The 23859-nt window shown below is 42.5% G+C and overlaps 1 protein-coding gene across 6 annotated transcripts in view; it reads left to right on the plus strand.

The window, feature by feature from the left end:
• The window catches only part of DDX4 (DEAD-box helicase 4), a 95461-nt gene that overhangs the window by 65960 nt on the left and 5642 nt on the right, over positions 1-23859 (plus strand). For all 6 annotated transcript variants that reach the window (XM_033179586.1, XM_033179592.1, XM_033179590.1 and 3 more), the window contains 3 exons: positions 1032-1161; positions 2514-2680; positions 15563-15708. In XM_033179586.1, coding sequence (XP_033035477.1) covers positions 1032-1161; positions 2514-2680; positions 15563-15708 — 443 coding nt within the window. The remainder of the gene's footprint in view (positions 1-1031; positions 1162-2513; positions 2681-15562; positions 15709-23859) is intronic.

Consider the following 23859-nt stretch of genomic DNA (forward strand, 5'->3'; position numbering starts at 1 on the left):
TGAAGGAAGAAATACATTGAAGAATTTGTATATGTATGTTAAAACCACCACAGGTGATTTTATTTTTTTTCCATGCTTGTCAAAATCACTTTAATATCAAACCTGATAGATCTTTTGGAAAAACGTGAATTGCTTATTTCAGTGTTTATATCTTGCTAATCCTCATGTACCATGTTGCTTTCAGGCTTTTAAATCAAGTAAAAGATCTCGGAAATCACCCCTAAATAACTTACTCATGTAATGAAGTACCACCTGTTCCCCCAAAAGTATTGTAATTTTTTAAAAATCAAGTAAAATACCACATTTTTTGTTTGTTTTTTAGGTGGAGACTCGCTGTGTTGCCCAGGCTGGAGTAGAGTGGCGGGATCTTGGCTCACCACAACCTCTGCATCCTGGGTTCAAGCGATTCTCCTTCCTCAGCCACTGAGTAGCTGGGATTATAGGTGCATGCTACCATGGTTGGCCAATTTTTTGCATTTTTAGTAGAGACTGGATTTCACCATGTTGGCCAGGCTAGTCTCAAACTCCTGACCTCGGGTGATCTGCCTGCCTTGGCCTCCCAAAGTGCTGGGATTACAGGCGTGAGTCACTGCACCCAGCCATAATGTAATATTTTTTTTAGATAGTTGAATGTTTTTCTTTTTGGATTTTTTTTTTTTTTTTTTTGAGACGGAGTCTTGCTCTGTCACCCAGGCTGGAGTGCAGTGGCCGGATCTCAGCTCACTGCAAGCTCCGCCTCCCGGGTTCCCGGCATTCTCCTGCCTCAGCCTCCCAAGTAGCTGGGACTACAGGCGCCCGCCACCTTGCCCGGCTAGTTTTTTTGTATTTTTTAGTAGAGATGGGGTTTCACCGTGTTAGCCAGGATGGTCTCGATCTCCTGACCTCGTGATCCGCCCGTCTCGGCCTCCCAAAGTGCTGGGATTACAGGCTTGAGCCACCGCGCCCGGCTGGATTTTGTTTTATATATTGTTAGAAACAGATGCCTAATTTTTAAATAACTAGAAAGTAACATTTAGTTTTCTTGTTAATAGGACTTGTGTAAGAGCTGTTGTTATATATGGGGGAACCCAGCTGGGGCATTCAATTCGACAAATAGTACAAGGCTGTAATATATTATGTGCTACTCCTGGAAGACTGATGGATATCATAGGCAAAGAAAAGGTACGCCATATAGGAATAATGAAGTTGTGAGATTTGATCCTTTTTTTTTGGTATGGGAAAAGGAAAGAATGAGGTAAAGACAGATGTATTTACTAGAGCACCATTTATGTGTTAGCCTCCATCACATTCTTTGAATGCATTCTTATATAATTCTCAAGATAATCGCAACAGGGAATAGTGTTTTCTAATTTATACTTGGAAAAACAAACTCATTGAGATTATGTAATTTATTTTAAAAATCCCTCAGTTAGCTCTAGTAAGTATAGAGCTAATGTTAGAATCTGGGTCTGGTTCCAGAATCCATATTCTATGTTCCACTACACTGGGGGAAAAATGTAGTTAGTAACTTTCTATCTGGTTTCATACATGTCTTGGGGAAATAGTTTTTCTCCTGTAAGAAACCCTTTGTGGCATCAATAATTCTGTCTCCTGTGTAAGCATGGGAATGATACTAACCAGGATTGTTAATTTTCTAAATCTTTAAAAAGATTTTAGGGCCATGTACTTATTTAGGAATTCATATACCATATTTTTACATCTCTAAATCAGTACTTTCAGTTCACCTTAATGAACCAGATACACTTTTTAAAAACTCTTTCAAGGGTCCTTCTGAGTTAAGAGTCTTTTCTTTTTTTTTTTTCTGAGACAGAGTCTTGCTCAGTCACCCAGGCTGGAGTGCAGTGGCGCGATCTCAGCTCACTGCAAGCTCTGCCTCGTGGGTTCACGCCATTCTCCTGCCTCAGCCCCCGGAGTAACTGGGACTACAGGCGCCTGCCACCACGCCTGGCTAATTTTTTTTGTTTGTATTTTTAGTAGAGACGGGGTTTCACCGTGTTAACCAGGAGGGTCTCTATCTCCCGACCTCATGATATGCCCGTCTCAGCTTCCCAAAGTGCTGGGATTACAGGCGTGAGCCACTTCAGCCTCCAGAGTAACTGGGACTACAGCCATGTGCCACTTGGGAGGCTGAGGCAGGAGAATCACTTGAACCCAGGAGGCAGAGGTTGCAGTGAGCTGAGCTTGTGCCACTGCACTCCAGCCTGGGCAACAGAGCAAGACTCCGTCTCAAAAAAAAAAGGTGCAGTTAATAGAACTTTTAAGTAATTGCAGAAAGTTTTATTGCACAGTGTTGATCTAGACGTTTGGTTTCTTTTAGACTTAATTTTAAAAATGCTTTATAACAGAAAATTGAACTGAAATAATGCAGTAATATGTAAGCATAACAATTCTCATTTTATACACCAATTTCTAGTCTTTGTTCTTCACAGTATTTTAACAGTTGGAATTGTGGAGAATAGTTTAATATAAACTAATATGCATTTTCTCTTTTACCTTTGAAAATATCCTTAAAGATTGGTCTCAGACAGATCAAATATTTAGTTTTGGATGAAGCTGATCGCATGTTGGATATGGGTTTTGGTCCAGAAATGAAGAAGTTAATTTCTTGCCCAGGAATGCCATCAAAGGAACAGCGCCAAACCCTTATGTTCAGTGCAACTTTTCCAGAGGAAATTCAAAGGTTAAGTTTTTTTCTTAAAAATAATTTGGTTATGTACATACTTTTATCAAAGTGGAAGCAACGTGAATATCCTATTTTTAGAGATTTGTCTTTAAGATTTTAATATAGGTAGTTTAAAAAGTAGATGTATTTCTAAAATGTTTACCTTTATTCCTGGCTTTGTGTTAACATCACATTTTATTTAAAAAGTGTGTGTGTGTGTGGGGGGGTGTGTGTTGCATAGAATGCAGCTAGGGTTTAATAAGTGCTTACTAAGTGAAGTTATTTTTATTATTATGCCTTCTTTTCAAACCTAAATGTATAGGATTTGGGAGAACTGAGGCTTTGGTAGAAAATTCATATACCAATTATTGGCAGATATTTGAAGATCATGTTATATACCATGTGGTCTAGTGAATTCAGAGATTCCAGTAGGATGACACATCCCTACTGGAATGGTGACTCTTTTTCCTGCTTAGCCCCTTGTCTCAAGGAGCCAGAAGTGCCCAGGCAACAACAGAAGCTTATACAGATGGTCCTGTGGTTCAATGTATGATTTTATGATTTTTCAACTTTGTAATGGTTTATCGTAGGTATTAATTGCATTTTTGACTTAAGATATTTTGGACTTACAATACGTTTATCAGGATGTTAACCCTGTTGTAAGTGGGGAACCATCTGTAATTCAGCAGGACTCTTGCTATTTTCTCTAGTGGAACTTTTCTCTTTGGGAACCAAGACCTCAAAACCTATAGAACGTAAAGTTGGTGGACAAGAAGGGATGGGAAGCATAGATTTCCCAAGTGGGTCATTGAGAGTGATGATAGGTGGGCCTGTATTGCTTGCTTTCCTGGATTCCCAGACTCATGCACCATATATAGATATTTGATTTGAAGAATTACTGTGTCGTGTTGGATAATGCCCTGTCTTCATAAAGAGTTACCTCCAAACTGGCCCTTGAACTTTTTTTTCTGCAGACAGTTCCAGTGTTCTCTCAGGTTGGCAGTTTCTGAGTGATGCGGTGTATATTATCTGTGAATCCTATGGTTATGGGCCCGTCCCAATGCCTCTTTTGCTTTAAAGTTGGTCCCCTGGTTTGATAGAATGTTACATGGGATCCTGTGCTAGTATATCAAACATTCCCAAGCCCTTGAATAGTGGTGCTGGCTATTGATCTATTTTTTATATGGTAAATCTTTGTGTAAAGTTAGGAAAAGTTCTTTATTGAGGGAAAATAGAACTCATAAGACAGCATTAGATCAATTGGCAGGATATTTTTCTTTCTTAGTGATACATAAAACAATCATTTCTTAACAGTTGAATAGTATTTCCTTCTTTCCTTCCTTTCCTTTTTCCTTTCCTGTCCTTTCTTTTTTTTTTTTTTTCATTTGAGACGAAGTCTTGCTCAGTCACCCAGGCTGGAGTGAAATGGTGTGATCTTGGCTCACTGAAACCTCCATCTCCTGGGTTCAAGCGATTCTCCTGCCTCAGCCACCCGAGTAGCTGGGATTACAGGCGCCTGCCACCACGCCTGGTTAATTTTTTTTTTTTTTTGTATTTTTAGTAGAGATGGGGTTTCACCATGTTGGCCAGGCTGGTCTCGGAATCCTGACCTCAGGTGATCTGCCCGCCTCGGCCTCCCAAAGTGCTGGGATTACAGGCATGAGCCACCGCACCCTGCCCTGGATAGTATTTTCAAATGGAGATGGAGTATTTGCATTCCCACCATTTGCTTTGGTAACTATCTAATTATCCGCCTGACTCTTTTTAGATTTACCCTGAAATGGGAAAGTATTTGTATGTTGACCACCCAAAATGGCAAACGTGTACTACTGTCAGTAATATTTGTTGAGGATCTTTTGTGAATCATATTTGATTATAAGCTTTGGGGATATATGTTAAACAAAATAAGCTCCTATCTGACCTTGGGTTGTTTACATTCTTTGCTTCCTGACTCTTCCTCAGTTGCTTCATTGTCTGCTCTTAAATGTTACCAGTTGCCCATCATTCTGTGCAAAGTCCTTTTCTCATTCTGCATATTCCCTGAGTTATGGTATATCCGTTCCCTTGGCTTCTAGTTATACCTGTAACTCTGCCATGGCTTCTAGTTATACCTATAACTCTCCCAGATTTCTTCCCTGTATTCCTAATCTCTCTCGGTAGCCCCAGACATTTTTTTTTTTTTTTTTTGAGACAGAGTTTCGCTCTTGTTGCCCAGGCTAGAGTACAATGGCATGATCTCAGTTCACCACAACCTCCGCCTCCAGGGTTCAAGTGATTCTGCCTCAGCCTCCCCAGTGGCTGGGATTACAGGCATGCACCACCACATCTGGATAATTTTGTATTTTTAGTAGAGATGGGGTTTCCCCATGTTGGTCAGGCTGGTCTTGAACTCCTGACCTCAGGTGATCCGCCCGCCTCGGCCTCCCAAAGTGCTGAGATTGTAAGTGTGAGCCACCAAACCCGGCCCAGACTTTCAAATTTAACTTCTTGGGGTGTTTTTTTCTCTCAGATGAATGACTAGTAACTCACGTTCATGTCCAAAATAGAATGCAATTTTTCTTCAGCTCCCTTTTTCCAGTTTTCTTTATTCTGGTTATTGGCATCATGATCTTTTGAAGCCAGAAATTTTTGAATCATGGTGATTCTTCTCTCACAGTCTTTTAACTCTGCTTTTAAAAATACTCAATTTGGGCCAGGCGTGGTAGCTCATGCCTATAATCCCAACACTTGGGGGAGGCTAAGGTGGGAGGAGCATTTGAGCCTAGAAGTTCAGGCCCAGCCTGGGCAACATAGTGAGACTCTGTCTATGTAAAAAAAATTTTTTTTAATTAGCTGGGTGTGGTGACATGCACCTGTAGGTTCAGCTACTCAGGAGGCTAAAGTGGGAGGATGTCTTGAGCCCGGGAAGTTGAGGCTGCAGTGATCCATGGTTGTGCCACTATACTCTGGCCTGGGCAACAGAGTAAGACCCTGTCTCAGTATGAAAGAGACCAAATGAAATCTACAGGCAGGCAGCCCGGGCGGCGCCTTGAGCCTAGTTAGAAGTTGACCCTACAGGCAGACAGCCTGGGCGGCGCCTTGAGCCTAGTTAAAAGTTGACGCCGGACCTAACCGATAATGTTATCTATAGATTTCAGATGTTGTATAGACAAGCAATGTGAAAGTCCCTGTCTTGTTCTTTTTCTGTTCTAATTACTGTTTTGTTTTTTCTAAGACCACCAGATCGGGCGCAAAGGAACCAGCGACTAGGCAAGGGTAGGAGCAAAACTGCAAGTTTATTTTGGTCACCTAGCTTCAGGGGAAGAAGGTGGGTAAGGAGAGGTCTGTTGGCCTCCGGCAAATGAGGCCCACAGAGTTCTCCGTGCTGCCCTCGGACGAGTTCCGACAGTCCCGACCGCAGTGGGGAAGCTGGGAAGTCCGCGCGTGGCACTCGTCCGGAGCGGCTTTTCTGGGAGTGGGAGGGTGATAGGCGGGGCACGGGCGTGTCCGGGGGCATTCCGCAGGTGCGACCAGGTAAATCTTGGTCTCTTCAGATTGACGTCACCTGGCGCATGCCCAGTTGGTCTGCACCTTCCCGGGCGTCGGCTGCATTTTCGCGCGTGCGGGAAAAGTTGGGGGGATGAAGAACCCGGAAGTGCGCCATCTTGCCTCCGTTCGTCCAAACAGTCCAACCTTTTATTGGTAATAGTGATAAAGGGGCGCCGTGGTCTGTCTGGCTACTTCCTGCTGTTAAGGGGCGTCGTTAAGGTCGGGGCCCATGGTTGGCATTTGGACGTACGGATGAAGAATAAAATAAGGCACAGTATTAGTATAGGAACGAGGTATGGAAGCATTTGTCGGAATATGGGCAAAACCCAGAAGGAAGGTCCTGGCAAGGTTGGGGTGTTAAGGTTTTGTATCTCAGTTTTTTATTTTATTGAGGGTTTGAATGTTAGTGTCTACTAGGCCTGACTTGCTAACATAATAGCAGCACTCTTCTCCAAGGAAGAGACAAGTGCCTCCTTTTTCAGCTGTAAGCAAGTCTAGGGCTCGCCTGTTTTGGGCAGCTACTTAGGCTATTGAGGTAGTTCGGCGCTGCAGGGAGGCCAGGCTTTCAGCTGATTCCAATAACTAGAGGGAGGAAAACAGCCCGTTTTTTTTTTTTTTTTTTTTTTTACGGGGGTGGCGTAGTGGCATGGAAAGTTGCTGGAAAAGCTCTGCTACTTCTGCCTGGCTGTATAAAGTTAGACTGGGGACCAAGGACACGGGGACATAGAGGGATCAGTTAATGGCTGTATGGTTAAGAGTTTTAGAGAGAGATCAGTTGCACGAGAAATAGCCTTCAGTGGGGGCTGTTTGGCCTCCCTTGGGTGCCTGAGTATGATTACCTCAGGATGAATTTGGAGTTGAATAACGGGAAGGAAGGATTGGGCAGTTTGGATTTCTGGTATAGTGGCGCCTGGAGTGTAAGTGAATTGTGGGATGTTTGACCAGTTGTGTTGAAGGCCATGGGCAGGGGGCTGCCACTAGGTGGGGGCCTTCTAAAGCCTCACAGAGGAAGCAGTGGGAGAGATTGGTTATATTCACAGTGTAGGTTAAGTCTAGCCTTTGGCAGATAAGTGCGAGCCATGAGAAAGGGGTCTCTATTGTGTGGAGAGAAGTTTGATAGCCTTAAGGAAGGCAACTGGCAGAGCTATGTACTACTGAGTGTGTTCGGCTGTCTTGTGGCCAAGTTTCAGTGATGAGAAAAAAATTGCCATACAGTAGGCGGACTAGCAAAGGTCTGAGTGTATGAGTGAAACAGCAATATAAGTATAAAATGAGACTTCATTTTCCTTGTAGTCACGGAGTGTCCCTTGCCACTGGAGATGTTCAATGAAGGTTAGGAGATGGGAGAACCACTGCTCTGGACTATTGTCTGGAGGTAGATATGGGTCTGGGGTTATGTATTGAAAGTCTGATAGGTTTATGTAGAAGATGGTGAGAAAGCGAGCTAAGCGCCAGGGGTCAGGGAGCATGAACTAGTTAAGAAAGTTTTGTAAGTTTGAGGCGAGTGGGGGAAAGTTGAACTGATGTCCACTGATTGTTCCCAGTGGGGGCCCTCTTTAGCTGGGAGATATGAATCCAATGCGTGTGTCCTAGGAGTTTTGCGGCTGTATGTGTAGACAGGAGGACAATGTATGGGCCTTTCCACCTGGGCTGTAAGTCTTTGGCTTGGATATCTTTTATGTATACTTGGTCTCCAGGACTGAGGGAGAGATGTGGGTTGTAGGCATCTGTTGGAGGAGGGTGTGTTAACTCAGCGTGTTGTCTTAGGAGTTGTCTGAGAAGAGTGAGATATGGGAGGTAGTTCGCCAAAGGGGCTGGCAGGGAAGGTATTTGTTGGAGGGTTAGGGGCCGTCCGTAGACTAATTCGAACGGACTGAGGCCTGTTGGGCTTCGAGGTGCTGCCCGCAGCTGGGTCAGGGCTAGGGAAGGAGAGTTACCCACGACTGCCGGGTTTTGATTGAGAGTTTGGTGAGCTGCTGTTTGATGAGTCCGTTAGCCTTTTCTACCTTACCAGAAGACTGAGGCCTATAAGGGATGTGGAGTTTCCAGGTGATGTGTAGGAGGGCTGCCACCTGTTGGACTACCTTAGAGATGAATGCTGGACCATTATCAGATTGAAGAGTGACCGGGAGGCCAAACCTAGGAATAATATGTTCAGTGAGTATAGAGGCAACAATGTTAGCGGTTTCTCCTGTGGTAGGATAGGCCTCGATCCACCCGGAAGAGGTGTCCACAAGGGTTAAGAGGTATTTGAATTTTTTATGTTTTGGCATATGTGTGAAATCAATTTGCCAATCTTCACCTGGTTGGTGTCCTCTGAGTTGATGGCTGGGATGGGGATTACGCAATGCGCCTTGAGGATTTGCCTTTAGGCAGGTAGAGCACTGCTGGTTGATTGTAAGTAAGTGTTTTTGTAGTGTTGGACAGTGGAGGAGGGGATTTAGGAATTATATAAGGCTTTGGGTCCTATATGTAAAGAATTATGTATGTCTGTTAGAATGGTATGGAGTTGTGTTTCAGCAATAACTAGTTTGTTATTATATAAATCCAGTCACCCGTAGCTAGTTTGGCTGTTGGATTTTGTAATAGCTTAGCCTTTTCTTCCTGAGTGTAATTAGGGGCATACTGGGGGGAGAGAAAACAGGCGGAAGGAGGCTTAGGGGTGGAAAATCCGGCGGCTGACTTGGCAGTGATATCAGCGAAATTGTTGCCAGCTGCTACCAGGTTAGATGAAGTTTGGTGCCCTTTGCAATGTATAATGGCTACCTTGGAAGGTGCCGACAGTGCATCTAGTAGTTTGAGTATTTGGTTTTTGTTAATAATAGGGGTACCGCCGGTGGTTAAAAACCCTCTCTCTTTCCAGATAACTGAATGAGTGTGTGCGATTAGAAAAGCATATTTAGAATCTGTGTATATGTTTACTGTTTTTCCTTTTGATAGTAGGAGTGCCTTGGTTAGTGCAGTGAGTTCTGCCTGCTGTGATGTGGTCCCTTGTGGTAGGGGTTTTGCCTCCAAAACTGTGGAAGAGGTAACTACTGCATATCCTGCCTGTCTGTTTCCTTGAGGGTTGATAAAGGAGCTGCCATCCACAAATAGGGTTAGTTGTGCATTCTGAAGGGGCTGGTCATGCAAGTGTAGGTGGCTGGGGGGCTGAGCCTCCAGAACCTCAGGACAAGAATGTTTAGTATGGAGTGGTTTAAGAGAGCCTGGCAGTAAAGTGGCTGGATTTAGAGAGGAGCAAACTTCTAAAGTAACAGTGGGGTCTTTGAGCTTGACGAGAACTGGTGGGTGGTGGGCAGCTATGACCGGGGTGGAAGTGTCCCACACTTGAGGGTGTATAGAAATAGGGAAGATGGGGGTGGGGGGCGACATAGGAGGAGCCTGTGCACTTGCACAAAGCATGAGCAACAGGTCATGAGGGGTTGAAGGGGAGTGGATGAGTTGGTGGGAATGTATATGGAGGCCTTTAAGGTGCTCAGGATGTCTCGGCCTAGTGAGGGGGTAGGCATGAGGGTATAATGAGGAACGAGTACGCAAAGTAGTTGTTGGCCAGGCAGCAACTGAGGAGTGGGGTTTTTCGTGGGGTGGATGGCTTTCCGTCTACTCCTACTACAGAGATACCGGATGGAAGGCTAGGTCCAGAGAAGGACGGCAAAACAGAATAGGTAGCCCCGCTATCTATTAAAAAATTAATTGTCTTACCCGCTACCAGGAGAGTTACCCGCGGCTCGGCGAGGGTGATGGGGGTCCCTGAGTCTTGGCACCTTCAGTTGTCGTTGTCATCCAGATGTAGGAGCTGGAAGGAGCTCCCAGGATCCTGGGAAAGGGGGTCACGTGGAGACGCAGCACCTGTTCTCAGGGTGGGGCAATCAGACTTCCAGTGTCCTCCCTGCTGGCAAGCAGGGCAGGGGGTTGCTGGTGGACGAGGCTTAGGACATTCATTGGCTCAATGTCCTGACGCCTTGCACTTATGGCAAGGCTGCGTTGGGGCTCGGGGACCTTGCGGACACCTATTGGCATAGTGTCCCGCCTTGCCGCACTTATAGCAGGCTCCTTTTGTAGCCTTGGAGTCTGCAGAGTGTGTACTCTCTGGTCTGGGGTTACAATTGGGCTGTAAAGCCGCTGCTAGGAGTTGGGCCTTCTGTTTGAGGCGTGCCTGTCGCACTGCCTCAGCCGTCTCCTCTCTGGAGTTATAGACCTTAAAGGCTAATTAACCAGATCTTGTATTGGTGCCTGAGGACCATCCTCTACCTTTTGAAGTTTCTTACGAATGTCAGGAGCTGATTGAGAAATGAAATAAGACGCCAAAATGGTGGCCCCTGTGGGGGAGGCCGGATCTAACCGGGTATATTGGGTTAGAACCTCAGTCAGCCTATTTAAGAATGCGGCTGGATTTTCTTCTGGATTTTGTATAATTTCTTTTAATTTGTTAAAATTTACAGTTTTGTTTGAGGCTGTTTGCATACCAGCCAACAAACACTGAACCATTATGTCTCGCCTACGGCGCCCAGGCTGGTTTGCTTGGTAGTTCCAGTCTGGGTCTGCCGAGGGTACTGCTTGCTCCCCTAGTGGGATGGTGGCATCAGTTAAATGTAGTTGGTTGGCGTGCTGCCTGGCGGCCGCTAGGATGCGCTCTTGCTCCTCAGGGTTTAGGGTGGAGGTTAGGATAACCTGGAGGTCATGCCAAGTTAAGTCATAGGCCGACAAAGATATCTAAATTCCTTTATGTAACGGTGGGATTAGCTGAGAAATCCCCTAAACGCTTTTCAATTTTGGAAAGATCGGCCAATGAAAAGGGACATGTACTCTGACTACCCCCTCCGCCCCAGCCACCTCTCGCAAAGGCGCTAACACTGTAGGAAGGTGTGGGGCAGGAGTGGAGGCATCAGCAGGGCACTTAGAGCGGGTGTGTGCAGAGACAGGAGACTCAAGACAGCCAGTTGGGTGCCCCGAAGGAGGCACGGGACTGAGTGGATTACTATAGGTAAGGAAGAGGAAGGAGGAGTCCGGGCGGAGGGAGGAGAAGTATAGGGCGGAAGTGAGGGAAACCCTAGATCCTCCGGCTGAACAGAAAGGAATGAAGACTCCTCTTTTTCGGGTTCCTGTGAGCCGGCGTCCTTGGCTAGCATAACTTGGGCCGAAGAGCACCGGCTACACAGGTCGGGACGAGAGCGTAAGGCCCAAAAGCCTTGTATGTACGTAATTTCAGACCACTTGCCTAACCGCTGGCAGAAATTGCTGAGGTCGGTCAGAACATTGCGATCTAGGGTGCCCTCCGGTGGCCACTGAGACTGATTGTCTAGTTTGTATCGGGGCCACGCCACAGTGGAAAGGAAAATTAACCGCTTCCTCCTAAGGTCTTGTTCAAGCTGTAAGGTTTTTAAATTGGCTAGGAGGCACCCCGAGGGGGTGCTCTTTGGAAATTTGGACTGGGGGTTTCCCATTGTTTCCTCTTTACCGACACAATGGACCCAATGGACATGGGAATGGATCCCTGCCTGGCTTCAAAGCGTCCTTTGGAACCAGCAGAGACAGACGAGAGGCTCTTGAAGCCTAAGTGGAGATTACCTTCAGGCGGACGTCTCCGTCCTGAACGGGTCTCCCGAGCCACGTGGTGGCTCCAAATGGACCCCGGACCTGCGCAGGATTTCTGGCCGAGGGAGGTAAAGAGGAGACAAGGGCACTTACCCCAGAGAGGCCATGAGAGTGAGGGAAGCGGGTCTCAGGTCCTGGTCCGTCTGCGGCATGGAGCGAGGAGGAGGAGGAGGCTCCCCAGACCCTGGGGGCCCCGAGGAGGGGTCTCCTCCCGGGTTCGGCACCAACTGTTTTGTTTTTTCTAAGACCACCAGATCGGGCGCAAAGGAACCAGCGACTAGGCAAGGGTAGGAGCAAAACTGCAAGTTTATTTTGGTCACCTAGCTTCAGGGGAAGAAGGTGGGTAAGGAGAGGTCTGTTGGCCTCCGGCAAATGAGGCCCACAGAGTTCTCCGTGCTGCCCTCGGACGGAGTTCCGACAGTCCCGACCGCAGTGGGGAAGCTGGGAAGTCCGCGCGTGGCACTCGTCCGGAGCGGCTTTTCTGGGAGTGGGAGGGTGATAGGCGGGGCACAGGCGTGTCCGGGGGCGTTCCGCAGGTGCGACCAGGTAAATCTTGGTCTCTTCAGATTGACGTCACCTGGCGCATGCCCAGTTGGTCTGCACCTTCCCGGGCGTCGGCTGCATTTTCGCGCACGTGGGAAAAGTTGGGGGGATGAAGAACCCGGAAGTACGCCATCTTGCCTCCGTTCGTCCAAACAATTACTAGTGCTTGCCATATATCTCTCAACTTCCTGAGCCCAGTATAAACATATCCCACCATATGTCTCCCCTCCATATATCCCTCAACTTCCTGGGCTCATCCCACCATATGTCTCCCTACCATATATCTTTCAATTCAAAGACTACCATATATCTCAACTTTAGAAGGACACCACCTGGAAAATCCCCGATAAGAACACAGCCGTTTGTGAGAGCGCGGGAACCAATAAAAAACTGCTAAATGTATAAACTTAAAATGTTAACCAATTGTAATGCTGTAACCTAGAGAATTCCCTCGTTCCTCTGCAACTTTACAAGTCCTGTTTACATTGGGCTATAAAAGGCAAGCGCACGCATTGTTCAGGGCCCTCCTGTATGTTGTGGAACGGAGGGACCAAGTTTGAACTTGCATTAAAGATCCTTGCCGCTTGGCTTTGACTCTGGACTCTGGTGGTCTTTTTCGGGGAACAAATGGTCTGGGCATAACAAGTACAATGTGGCAGTGATATTAGGGTTCTCCAGAAGGACAGAACCAATAATATATATATAGATATAAAAGTAAGTTTATTAGGGAAAATTGGTCACACAATCACAAGGTAAAGTCCCATGATAGGCTGTCTGCAAGCTGGAGAAGAGAGAAACCAGTAGTGGCTCAGTCCAAGTCTGAAAGCCTCAAAACCAAGTAAGCTGATAGATCCCCCAAGAAGCCGCTGGTGCATATCCCAGAGTCCAAAGTCTGAAGAACCTGGAGTATGATGTCCAAGGGCAGGAGGAGCAGAAGCAAGCATCCAGCATGGGAAGAAGAGAGCCAGAAGACTCAGCAAGCAAAGTTACCCCACCTTCTTCTGCCTGCATCATTGTAACCGCGCTGGTAGCCAACTGGATGGTGTCCACCCACATTTAGGGTGGGCCTTCTTCTCCCGGTCTACCAACTGAAATGTCAGTCTCCTCTGGTAGCACCCTCAGAGACACATCCAGAAACAGTTTTTCACTGACCATCTAGGCATCCCTCAATCCAGTCAAGTTGACGCCAAATATTAACCATTACAGCAGTAATCTCTAAAATATTTCATATCTGTTAGCTTCTTCTCTATTTCCCACCTTAATTTAGGTCCTAATCAGTTTTGCCCTGCTCACTGGAAGTAGCTTTTTAACCTGTCTCCCTGCTTCTAGTGTCACTTCTGCATTAGTGGCAATGCCAAAATAAAGTCTGATTCTTTTAGACATTTATTTAAAATAAACCTTCCCATATCTTTCCATCTTCATAGACTGATTTTTAAACTCTTTAACACATGACAATCTCAGGCTTACCTGCTACTTTCTTACCTGGAGTCGTGTGTTTCTAGTCTACTAGAGCTATTTCCTCTTGGCTGAGAAAGCTGAATTTTACTTTTCTCATTATTTGTGCTTGTTTCTTCTTTCCTTCTGCATAGAATGCTTTTCCCCAATCATTAGTGTTCCACATTCTTGCCTGCTGCTTCCCTAGATCAACCTAGATCAAGCTTCAAACTTGAAGCCTTTTTTTTTTTTTTTTTTGAGGTAAGGTCTCACTCTTGTTGCCCAGGCTGGAGTTCAGAGGCACAATCATGGTTCACTGCCATCTCGACCTCCCTGACTGAAGCCATCCTAGGCCCACCTCAGCCTTCTGGGTAGCTGGGACTACAGGTGTGCGCATACGCACGTGGCTAATTTTTTATTTTTTGTAGATTTGGGGTTTCACCATGTTGGCCAGAATGGTCTCAAACTCCTGGACTCAAGTGATCCACATGCCTTGGCCTTCCAAAGTGCTGGGATTATGGGCATGAGCCACTGTGCCCCGCCTCAAACTTGAGGATTTTTCTAAATAGACATCATTTCATCCATTTCCTGCCAGTGTATCTTGTGAAAGAAACTAAGTCACTTTGTACATTTCTTGGAACATAGTGTTCAGTAAACATTATTCTAACACTAAAATTGTAGTTTTTTAAATATATCTTTCCTACTTGATGTGATGACCTCATAGGCTAACACCATGTTCATCTTTCTACTCCCAGTACCTTGTATACATGACACAAAACACTCTGTAGTTTTAGTGAAGGAAAAGAATGATGGAGAATTTCAGATGAGTTCAACTTTTGTGCCTGGGTGACAGAGTGACTCTAAAAGAAGGCAAAAAAAAAAGCTTTTCTTTTATGATAAGAGATGAAGTAAGGAGAAAGAAGAAACAGTGATTTATTAAGATTCTGGATATGCTGAATTTGAGCTATTTTCATGAAGGAGCCAGCTGGTAAATAAGGGACTGCTACATAGGAGGGAGAAGCATTGAAGAGAGATTTGAAACTCCCCATTTATCCCTAAAAACTCATCTTTCTCATTAGCAACTTTGTCCACTCCCCCATGTTTCTATGTGATCTAAAGCAAGACTTCTCATTTGCATGCTGATAGTTAACTATGTGTCAAGATATTGATACCCTTAACCTTTGGGGCAGGCACACCTATCCTGATTCCACTATGTCCATGGGCCTTTCATCTTGTCTCACTTGTTTTGCCCAATTGTGCCTTGTAAATACTACTTTCTATGTGTGTCATGACATAGAGAGCACTGACCTAAGATCTGGTTTGCTTGAAATCATTCATTTGAAGTAGAGTAATTTAATAGGTAATATTTTCAGAAAACAACTAATAATAGCATACATAAAAACAATGAGTGGAGAACAGAATTTGTGCCTTAGGCTTACATTTCAGTTTTTACTAAAAAATAATTCCTGCTTATTGCAGTTTATTTCTTTTAGTTGATGCTTTTTTTAAGTGTTATACACATATTTTATATAGTTTTGCGTGGATAGCAAATCCACTTGTAATTACCATATACATACTGTGACAAACTTTTTCTCTAGTAGTTATGTATTTTGCAAAATCCTAATATTTTATACTGATCTTTCAAAATAGTACTTGGGTGATATAAGTAACCAACCATCTTATAGCTGTCGTAATCTGCTGTCTGATTAATATTGAGATAACACCTACAGGAATTCAGTGGATATTATGGATACTAATGGAGAGGAGGATAAGTTAAAGAATAATCTTTTGTTTTTCAAGGTTGGCTGCAGAGTTTTTAAAGTCGAATTATCTGTTTGTTGCTGTTGGACAAGTGGGTGGAGCATGTAGAGATGTTCAGCAGACCGTTCTCCAAGTTGGCCAGTTCTCAAAAAGAGAAAAACTTGTTGAAATTCTACGAAACATAGGTATCTTATGTTGATACATTTTTTGTCATGATTTTTTTAAATGAATAATTTTTAAAAATCACTGAAGAATTATTTGGTCTGATAAGTTTGTTTGAATTCTCTCTCCCTCTAGAGCTCTTTTATAAAAAATGTTATGATTCAGTTTTCTGGGTAAATTGTATAAAAATACAGTCCTTTCTCCACCATTAAGTTTGAAAATAGGAAGGATTTGAGACTGCATTTTAATTATTCCACCAGAAGTATATCTATTTTTTGTTTTAGGAAACTAGAAAGGCTTAGTAGTGACACATGTTTACATCACACTATTACTCCATCAAAAGCAGATTATTTTTCTGTTTCTGGTTCCTAGTTCTTGCTTCCTAAGGCTTCCCAAATTCATAGATTTGAATAACTTTTTAGCTAAAAGGGGCTTAAGATCTAGTTGTCTTCCTTCACAATATCTGTGGGAAATTTTTTTTCTCTTCTACTCCCCCAATCAATTTTTATTTTTATTTTATTATTTTTTTAGAGACATGGTCTCACTTTGTTGCCTGGCCTGAAATAATTGTGTAGTCATAGTTCATGGCAGCCTGAAACTCCTGGCCTCAAGCGACCCTCCCACCTCAGCTTCCCAAGTAGCTAGGACTATAGGCATGTACCATCATGCCTGGCTAATTCTTTGTTATTTTTTTGTACAGATAGAGATCACACTGTTGACCAGGCTGGTCTTGAACTGTTGGCCTCGATCCTCCCACCTTGTCCTCCCAAAGTGCTGAGGTTACAGCCATGAGCCACTGTACTTGCCCCAATTTTACTTTTTATTATTTGTATTTTTTTGAGGCGGAGCCTTGCTTTATTGCCAGGGCTGGAGTGCAGTAGCATGACCACAGCTCATTGCAGCCTCAAGCTCCCAGGCTTAAGCAGTTCTCCCACGTCAGTCTCCTGAGTAGCTCGGACTACAGGCGTGCACCACCATGCCCAGCCAATTTTTTAGTTGTTGTAGACATGGGGTTTTTACCATGTTGCCCAGGCTGGTTTTGAACTCCTGGGCTCAAGTGATCCACTCACACTGGTCTTCCAAAGTGCTGGGATTACAGGCGTAAGCCGCCATTCCTGGCCCAATTTTTATTTTTGAAGTCTTGATTTTTTAGTTTGGTTGTTTAAGATAGCCTTATTTTGAGACTGGAAACAAAAATTCTAAATATGTTCATTTTAATACCTTCTGATTACCTCACAGGCTAGATCTACTTATTATGTTATACTTTCCCCATCCACACCCTCCATTTTAGTACTTGGCGTTTCAGCTTGAATGTCAGTGTTGAGACAGAGGAATGTGAAGGTGGCTCATCTTTTAATTTCCAATAATGAGCAAGAAGAAAAAATGGAAAGGTGACTTTAAAAGCACTTACAGGCTTCTAGTCTTTAGTTTGTGCTGAGTTTTATAAAAACTTTTAAAAACCAAATACTCATCTTGAGTTTGAGAAATTTTATTGGTTGGCTTCATCAAGTGTTTCATAATATACACTAATAGCATATAAAAATAATAATAGCTATGGGCCACATATCATTCTAATTATTGTACGTGTGTTAGCTCATTTAATTCTCAAAACAACCTTATGAAGTAGATTTTGTCATTATCCCCATTTTACGGATGAAGAAACAAATATAGAGAGGTCAAGTAACTTGCCCACCATAAGTTGATGCTGCTAATGCAGAAGAGATGAGCACTATATGGTTTGCTGAAGTTAGAATGTATTTCTAATATAGGCACCTTAAGATTTTTTTTTTTTCTGAGATAGAGTCTTGCTCTGTTGCCCAGGCTGGAGTGCAGTGGCATGATCTCGGCTCACTGCAACCTCCGCCTGCCAGGTTCAAGCGATTCTCCTGCCTCAGCCTCCCGAGTAGCTGGGACTAGAGAGGCACCCACCACCACGCCCGGCTAATTTTTTTCTATTTTTAGTAGAGACAAGGTTTCACCATGTTAGCCAGGATGGTCTTGATCACCTGACCTCGTGATCTGCCCACCTCGGCCTTCCAAAGTGCTGGGATTACAGGCATGAGCCACTGCGCCCCGCCAAGATTTTTTTATATATGAGTTTGTGGGATAAAGTTTATTTTGCAAATAATCCAAAAGGAGAGAGTTTTCCAGAAGTACTGGTTTGCCCTTGAGAAAAGGTCAACGTATTATATGTGAGCACTATTGATATACTTCTGTATTATTTAAGCTGTGAAATATTTTTTTGGTTTAGTGTTCATAGTTGATATCTTTTTAACTTTGCATGTAATATCCATCCAGTATATCCTCAAATTATACAAATTTTTATTCATATAATTTATCTATTTTTCTACTCTTTCACTTAATTATGCTATTTTTTCCTTTTGCCTTTAAATATATAGGTTTATTTCAGAGTAGTATAGCCAAACTGCCTTTTTCATAATTTTAAATCAACATGGATCAAAGAATTTATTGAGCTCTTTAGTTACCAAAGGAACCAGTAAGATGTTACAGCTAGTCAAAAGGAGAATTCAAAAAATACATGTATGTTTAGGCCAAGCTTGTCCAACCCACAACCCACAGGCCATATGCAGCCCAGGATAGCTTTGAATGTGGTTCAATGCAAATTCGTAACCTTTCTTAAAACATGATGAGTTTTTTTGTTTGTTTGTTTTTTGTTGTTGTTGTTGTTTTTTAGCTCATTAGCTATCAGTAGTGTTAGCATATTTTATGTGTGACCCAAGACAATTCTCCTAATGTGGCCCAGGGAAGCCAAAAGATTGGACACCCCTGGTTTAGGCAATTAGGAATGCTAAAATTAACTTAGAGATAGATGTAAAACTGGTCATTATTCAAATGCAGTAATCAATTACATTTCAGGGTAAAACTTTATTTGCATTTTTACTGAGAATCATTGGCATTGCTATCAATTGCAACAGTTATGAAAAAGACTATAGAAAGCACAAAGAGTGTGCTAGACAGTGATCTTTTTTGCTTACTTCAAATTCTTCCATAATGTTTTCTGACAGCTTGTATCTACCTCATGACCATAATAATCTCAGAGAGAGTCTTGATGACAAGAAGTTTGGTCTTATGTTTGGCTGGCTTATTGGCATGAGTGCAGCAAGATTGTTCATTAACAATAAATAGGCCTCCTTCAGTTTGTTTTGCAAATCTAGAGCCATACAGTATTGACTTTTACTAAAGTCACAAAATTAACTTTTGTCTGGAAGTTTTCATAAGGAATGTCAGATTGAACTTTAAAAATCCTTGATTATTTGCTATCTAAGGGATAGGAAACTAAGTCTCAGAAACTCTCTCTACTAGGTTTCACCTGCAGTGGGTATACATTGGAGTGAATCTCACTCTACTGAAGGTCCCCCATATTTCCTGTGGTTCATGTCCTGTCAGGAAGTGTATGGCCTTCCTTAAAATCTCCAAGACTGGGCCGTGTAAGACAAGCATCAGGCCAGCTTATATGGGAGGTCTTCGTAGGCACTGATTCCATAAGGAAAGCCAACCTTTGTTCCTTAAAGTATCTGGTCGTACCTGCCATGCCGTTTTCAGGTGAGATGTTAGTTGCACAGGTAACTTGTCCACTTATATCTTGGTTAAAGGAGGCAGACAGATTCTTATTTAACTGTTGCAGATAACTACCATGAAAAGTAAGGAGACTTAGTTAAGAAATCTGAATTTGGGTTGGGATGGGGTGTCAGTGAGATGCGAGGTCAGATATGATTTTAGAATGTTTGATTTTAGTTTACAAAAGCAGTCTACTAAAATGTGTAGATGACAGCTAGCTTAAGAGGAAAAAAAGCTTCATATATCCAGAAAATAGAATATTAAAATAATATTAACAGTATTGCCAACACATGACCACAGAGAGATTTTCTTCATCAGCTCATTCAGTCCTTATGTAATTCTTACTTCATTGTATATGTTAGGGATCAGCTTGCATGATTCTGTCTGTTTGTAGAAGGACTAGTCCTGGAAATCTCACTCAGTCCAGTGATAGGGTCTAAAAGGTGTCAAAGCAGTCAACTTTAGAACCTTCTACCCAAGATTCTATTCTTTGAAGTATTAATAGTTCTTCACAAGGCTTGGAGTCTCACCTTTCGGACATAGACTCTGATCTATATAGCTTACAGCACAGCCTTTGGGCAAGCATCTAAAGAAGACAAAAGCTGTCTGAAGATGACAGATTTAATGATCATGGTAAATTTGTTACCGGTAATTGTTAAATATCAAGGGTCTGAGGAGGGTTCATAATAAGAATAATGCTACTGATAAAATCTTTTTCTATGACATGCAAAATAAAGGTAATAAAGCCATTCAAAAAAATACTAGGTAAAACATCTGATTAAGCCTATTTTCAAAGAAGAAGCCTGATTTGTGAAAATGGGCAGATGTAATTTTTCATATCAAGAATATAAAGTAAATAGACTTAGTAGTATAATTATGAAAATTGTTTTTACCTAACAGACCTCTTTAGAGGATCTTGGAGACTCTGGGAAAGACTTACTTTGTCATGAAGTGTCAGTTTGTTCCAGAACATTGAAAAAGCACAATGAAAGACGAAATGGAAACTGAGTTCACCTGTAGATGTAGAAATAGGGTCCAGACATTTATATTTTTACAGAATGCCATGTGTAAGTCTGATGTACATCCCTAGTGAAGAACCACTGGAGAAGATGCTGGATTCAAGTTAGGAAAGAAGTAAGGTTATAGACGTTTTAAAAAGTGAAATTATGACAGGCAGCACTGTACTGTTGCATCAGGCAGCGTACCTTCAGGACTTTGATAAATATAGGGAAACTCCGTAGAGTTACCTTATAGAATTTTGAACAGTGTTTCTCCTGAGGGTAAAAACATACTTTGGATGGTGAGGGAATTTACAAATCATGAGGGACTCCCATAAAGCATGCATAAAAAAAAAAAAAAAAAAAAAATACAGGCCAAATATCCCTTATCCAAAATGGTTGAGACCAGAAGTGTTTCAGATTTTTTTTTTTTTTTTGGAGATGGAGTTTCGCTCTTGTCGCCCAGGTTAGAGTGCGACTGCGTTATCTTGGCTCACAGCAACCTCTGCCTCCTGGGTTCAAGCGATTTTCCTGCCTCATCTTCCTGAGTAGCTGGGATTTCAGGCACCTGCCACCACGCCCAGCTAATTTTTGTATTTTTAGTAGAGATGGGGTTTTACCACATTGGCCAGGCTGATCTCGAACTCCTGACCTCAGGTGATCCGCCTGCCTTGGCCTCTCAAAGTGCTGGAATTACAGGTGTGAGCCACCATGCCTGGCCATGTTTCAGATTTTTTTTTTATTAACTGTTGGAATATTTGCAGTATATTTGTCACTTGATCATCCCTAATCCGAAACTCTGAAATGCTCCAGTGAGCATTTCCTTTGAGCATCATGTCAGTACTCAAAAAGTTTGGGATTTTGGATTTCCAAGTTAGGAATGCTCAACCTGTATTAATATTTATTCTCTTTAATCTTGGCAAAGTGTAGTCTTTTCTGGTTTGACACCTCTTACCATACAACTCTTAAATAGTAATACATTTAAAAAATAGTAATTTCTAGAATCCCTTCTTTTATAAGGTGAAATAATAAACCTTTGTGCTTTCCTTGGGGCTCTCTCTGAGAAATCTCAAAAGTTTTCTAGGTGAATTTCTTCTTCTAAATTTATAATTTGATCTTAAAAAGACAGAAGGAGTTGTCAGAGGAGAGTTGAATATTTGATTGTAGGATTTGTGGGTATGAGAGAAACTATTTGGTTATCAATTTAATTGAAGTGATAATAAAACATTTAGAAGTGAACATAGAAATTAACATGGTTGTAAATAACCACAGCTCTTTCATAAATAGGGAACTTTCTCTCTTTAGTCTTTTTTTCTTCTTTTTCTCCCCTTCTTTAGTCTTTTTTATTTTACTTTATTATATTATTTATTTATTTATTTATTTATTTTTTGAGACGGAGTCTCACTCTGTCACCCAGGCTAGAGTGCTGTGGCCAGATCTCAGCTCACTGCAAGCTCTGCCTCCCAGGTTCACGCCGTTCTCCTGCCTCAGCCTCCCGGGTAGCTGGGACTACAGGCGCCACCACCTCGCCCGGCTAGTTTTTTGTAGTTTTTAGTAGAAACGGGGTTTCACCGTGTTAGCCAGGATGGTCTCGATCTCCTGACCTCGTGATCTGCCCGTCTCGGCCTCCCAAAGTGCTGGGATTACAGGCTTGAGCCACTGCGCCCGGCCAACTTTTTTTTTTTTTTAAACAATCAGACCTAATAAAGTCAACAGAATCTCTGCGATCTAGGCTGATTACAAGGAGAGTAAAGAATAACTTTTTATCCAGTGTAATGGCTCTGAGGAAAAAAAACTCCTCATATTATAAGGGAAAGCATTAAACAGTAAATCAAGAAAGTAATTCCATCAAAACTGAGTGACCTTTGCTAAAATATTAACACCTTTTATAGCTTATTTTGACCCAAGTGTTATAAATCAAAGCAGATAAAATTCAGTTTCCAAGTTTTATCTTTCATTGTGCTTTTTCAATGTTCTGGAACAAACTGACATTTTAGGACAAAATGTGTCTCCCCCAGATTATCTAAGATCCTCTAATGGGGTCTGCAAGGTAAAAATAATTTTCATAATTATTCTAAGAATTATTTTAATAGGCAAATATTGTTCAAATAATTATTTAAAGGTTATCTAGGTGTTAATTTTTAATATAGTAAATATCAAAACACACAAGAAAAACTCCAGGATTATCAGTGTTTTATGAGTTTAAATGTGACAGAGACCAAAATGTTTGAAAGCCACTAAACTACTTTTTTTCCTTGAAACAAAAGCAATTACAGTTTTTATTACTGTCACTGTTATTCCTGGTGTAGTTGTAACCACTTATGTTAATTATATCTTTTAATTATAGTAACTTCTGTTTCATAAAGGAAATTGGGAGTAGGGAGATGGGAAACTGGGAGATCTCATACACAAGCATTGTCTACTGTTTTCAGTTACCTGAAGATTTTGGAAATTACCTTCAAGATGGTATTTTTCAAAACATAAATACTATTGAATAAATGACTAAATTTAGTTGAACACAGATTTCCATTTTCATACTCTTAAACATCATGGAGGAATACTACTAGCTTATTTTGCTGGTAAACCTCTATACATTAGGAAAAACAAACCCAAGTAAAATAAGTGTGTTAAACTTAACACTGATAATGGGGAAAAGGTTTTTTTCTTTTTTTTTAAAGCAAAAGTATTAGTCTCATTTACCAAAGATTTCACTTAATTATGTGAACTTGGATTCTTTTTTTTTTTTTGAGATGGAGTCTCACTCTGCCGCCCAGGCTGGAGTGCAGTGGTCGGATCTCAGCTCACTGCAAGCTCCGCCTCCTGGGTTTATGCCATTCTCCTGCCTCTGCCTCCCGAGTAGCTGGGACTACAGGCGCCCGCCACCTCGCCCGGCTAGTTTTTTTGTATTTTTTAGTAGAGATGGAGTTTCACCAGGTTAGCCAGGATGGTCTCGATCTCCTGACCTCGTGATCCTCCCGTCTCGGCCTCCCAAAGTGCTGGGATTACAGACTTGAGCCACCACACCCGGCCACTTGGATTCTTAAAATGTTTCTGATTCTTGTAATAAGTTTTTTCAAAAGTTTAATATAGTTTATATTTTTCAAAAGTTTAGAGCATTACAAGTTCAATTTCTTTACTTTCTGATATTTTAGGAATATTTACTTCGATAACATTTCTCTTCTATTCATCTTTATAAACAAATTTGAATAGAGTTCCTTTAAGAGACTTTGTAATTTAAAGTGTTAATACTTTTATAGGGGCTGGGCGCGGTGGCTCACGCCTGTAATCCCAGCAGTTTGAGAGGCTGAGGTAGGCAGATCACAAGATCAGGAGACTGAGAGAGACCATCCTGGCTAACACGGTGAAACCTGTCTCTACTAAAAATACAAAAAAAAAAAAAAGGCCGAGCATGGTGGTGGGCGCATGTAGTCCCAGCTACTCGGGAGGCTGAGGAAGGAGAATGGCATGAATCCAGGAGGCAGAGCTCGTAGTGAGCCAAGATTGCGCCACTGCACTCCAGCCTGGGCGACAGAGCGAGACTCCATCTCAAAAAAAAAAAAAAAAAAAAAACTTCTGCAGGATAGCCACAACTGATTT

The sequence above is a fragment of the Trachypithecus francoisi genome, unplaced genomic scaffold, assembly GCF_009764315.1.
Source record: "Trachypithecus francoisi isolate TF-2019V2 unplaced genomic scaffold, Tfra_2.0 Lachesis_group2, whole genome shotgun sequence".
In the NCBI taxonomy this organism is placed as follows: Eukaryota; Metazoa; Chordata; class Mammalia; order Primates; family Cercopithecidae; genus Trachypithecus; species Trachypithecus francoisi.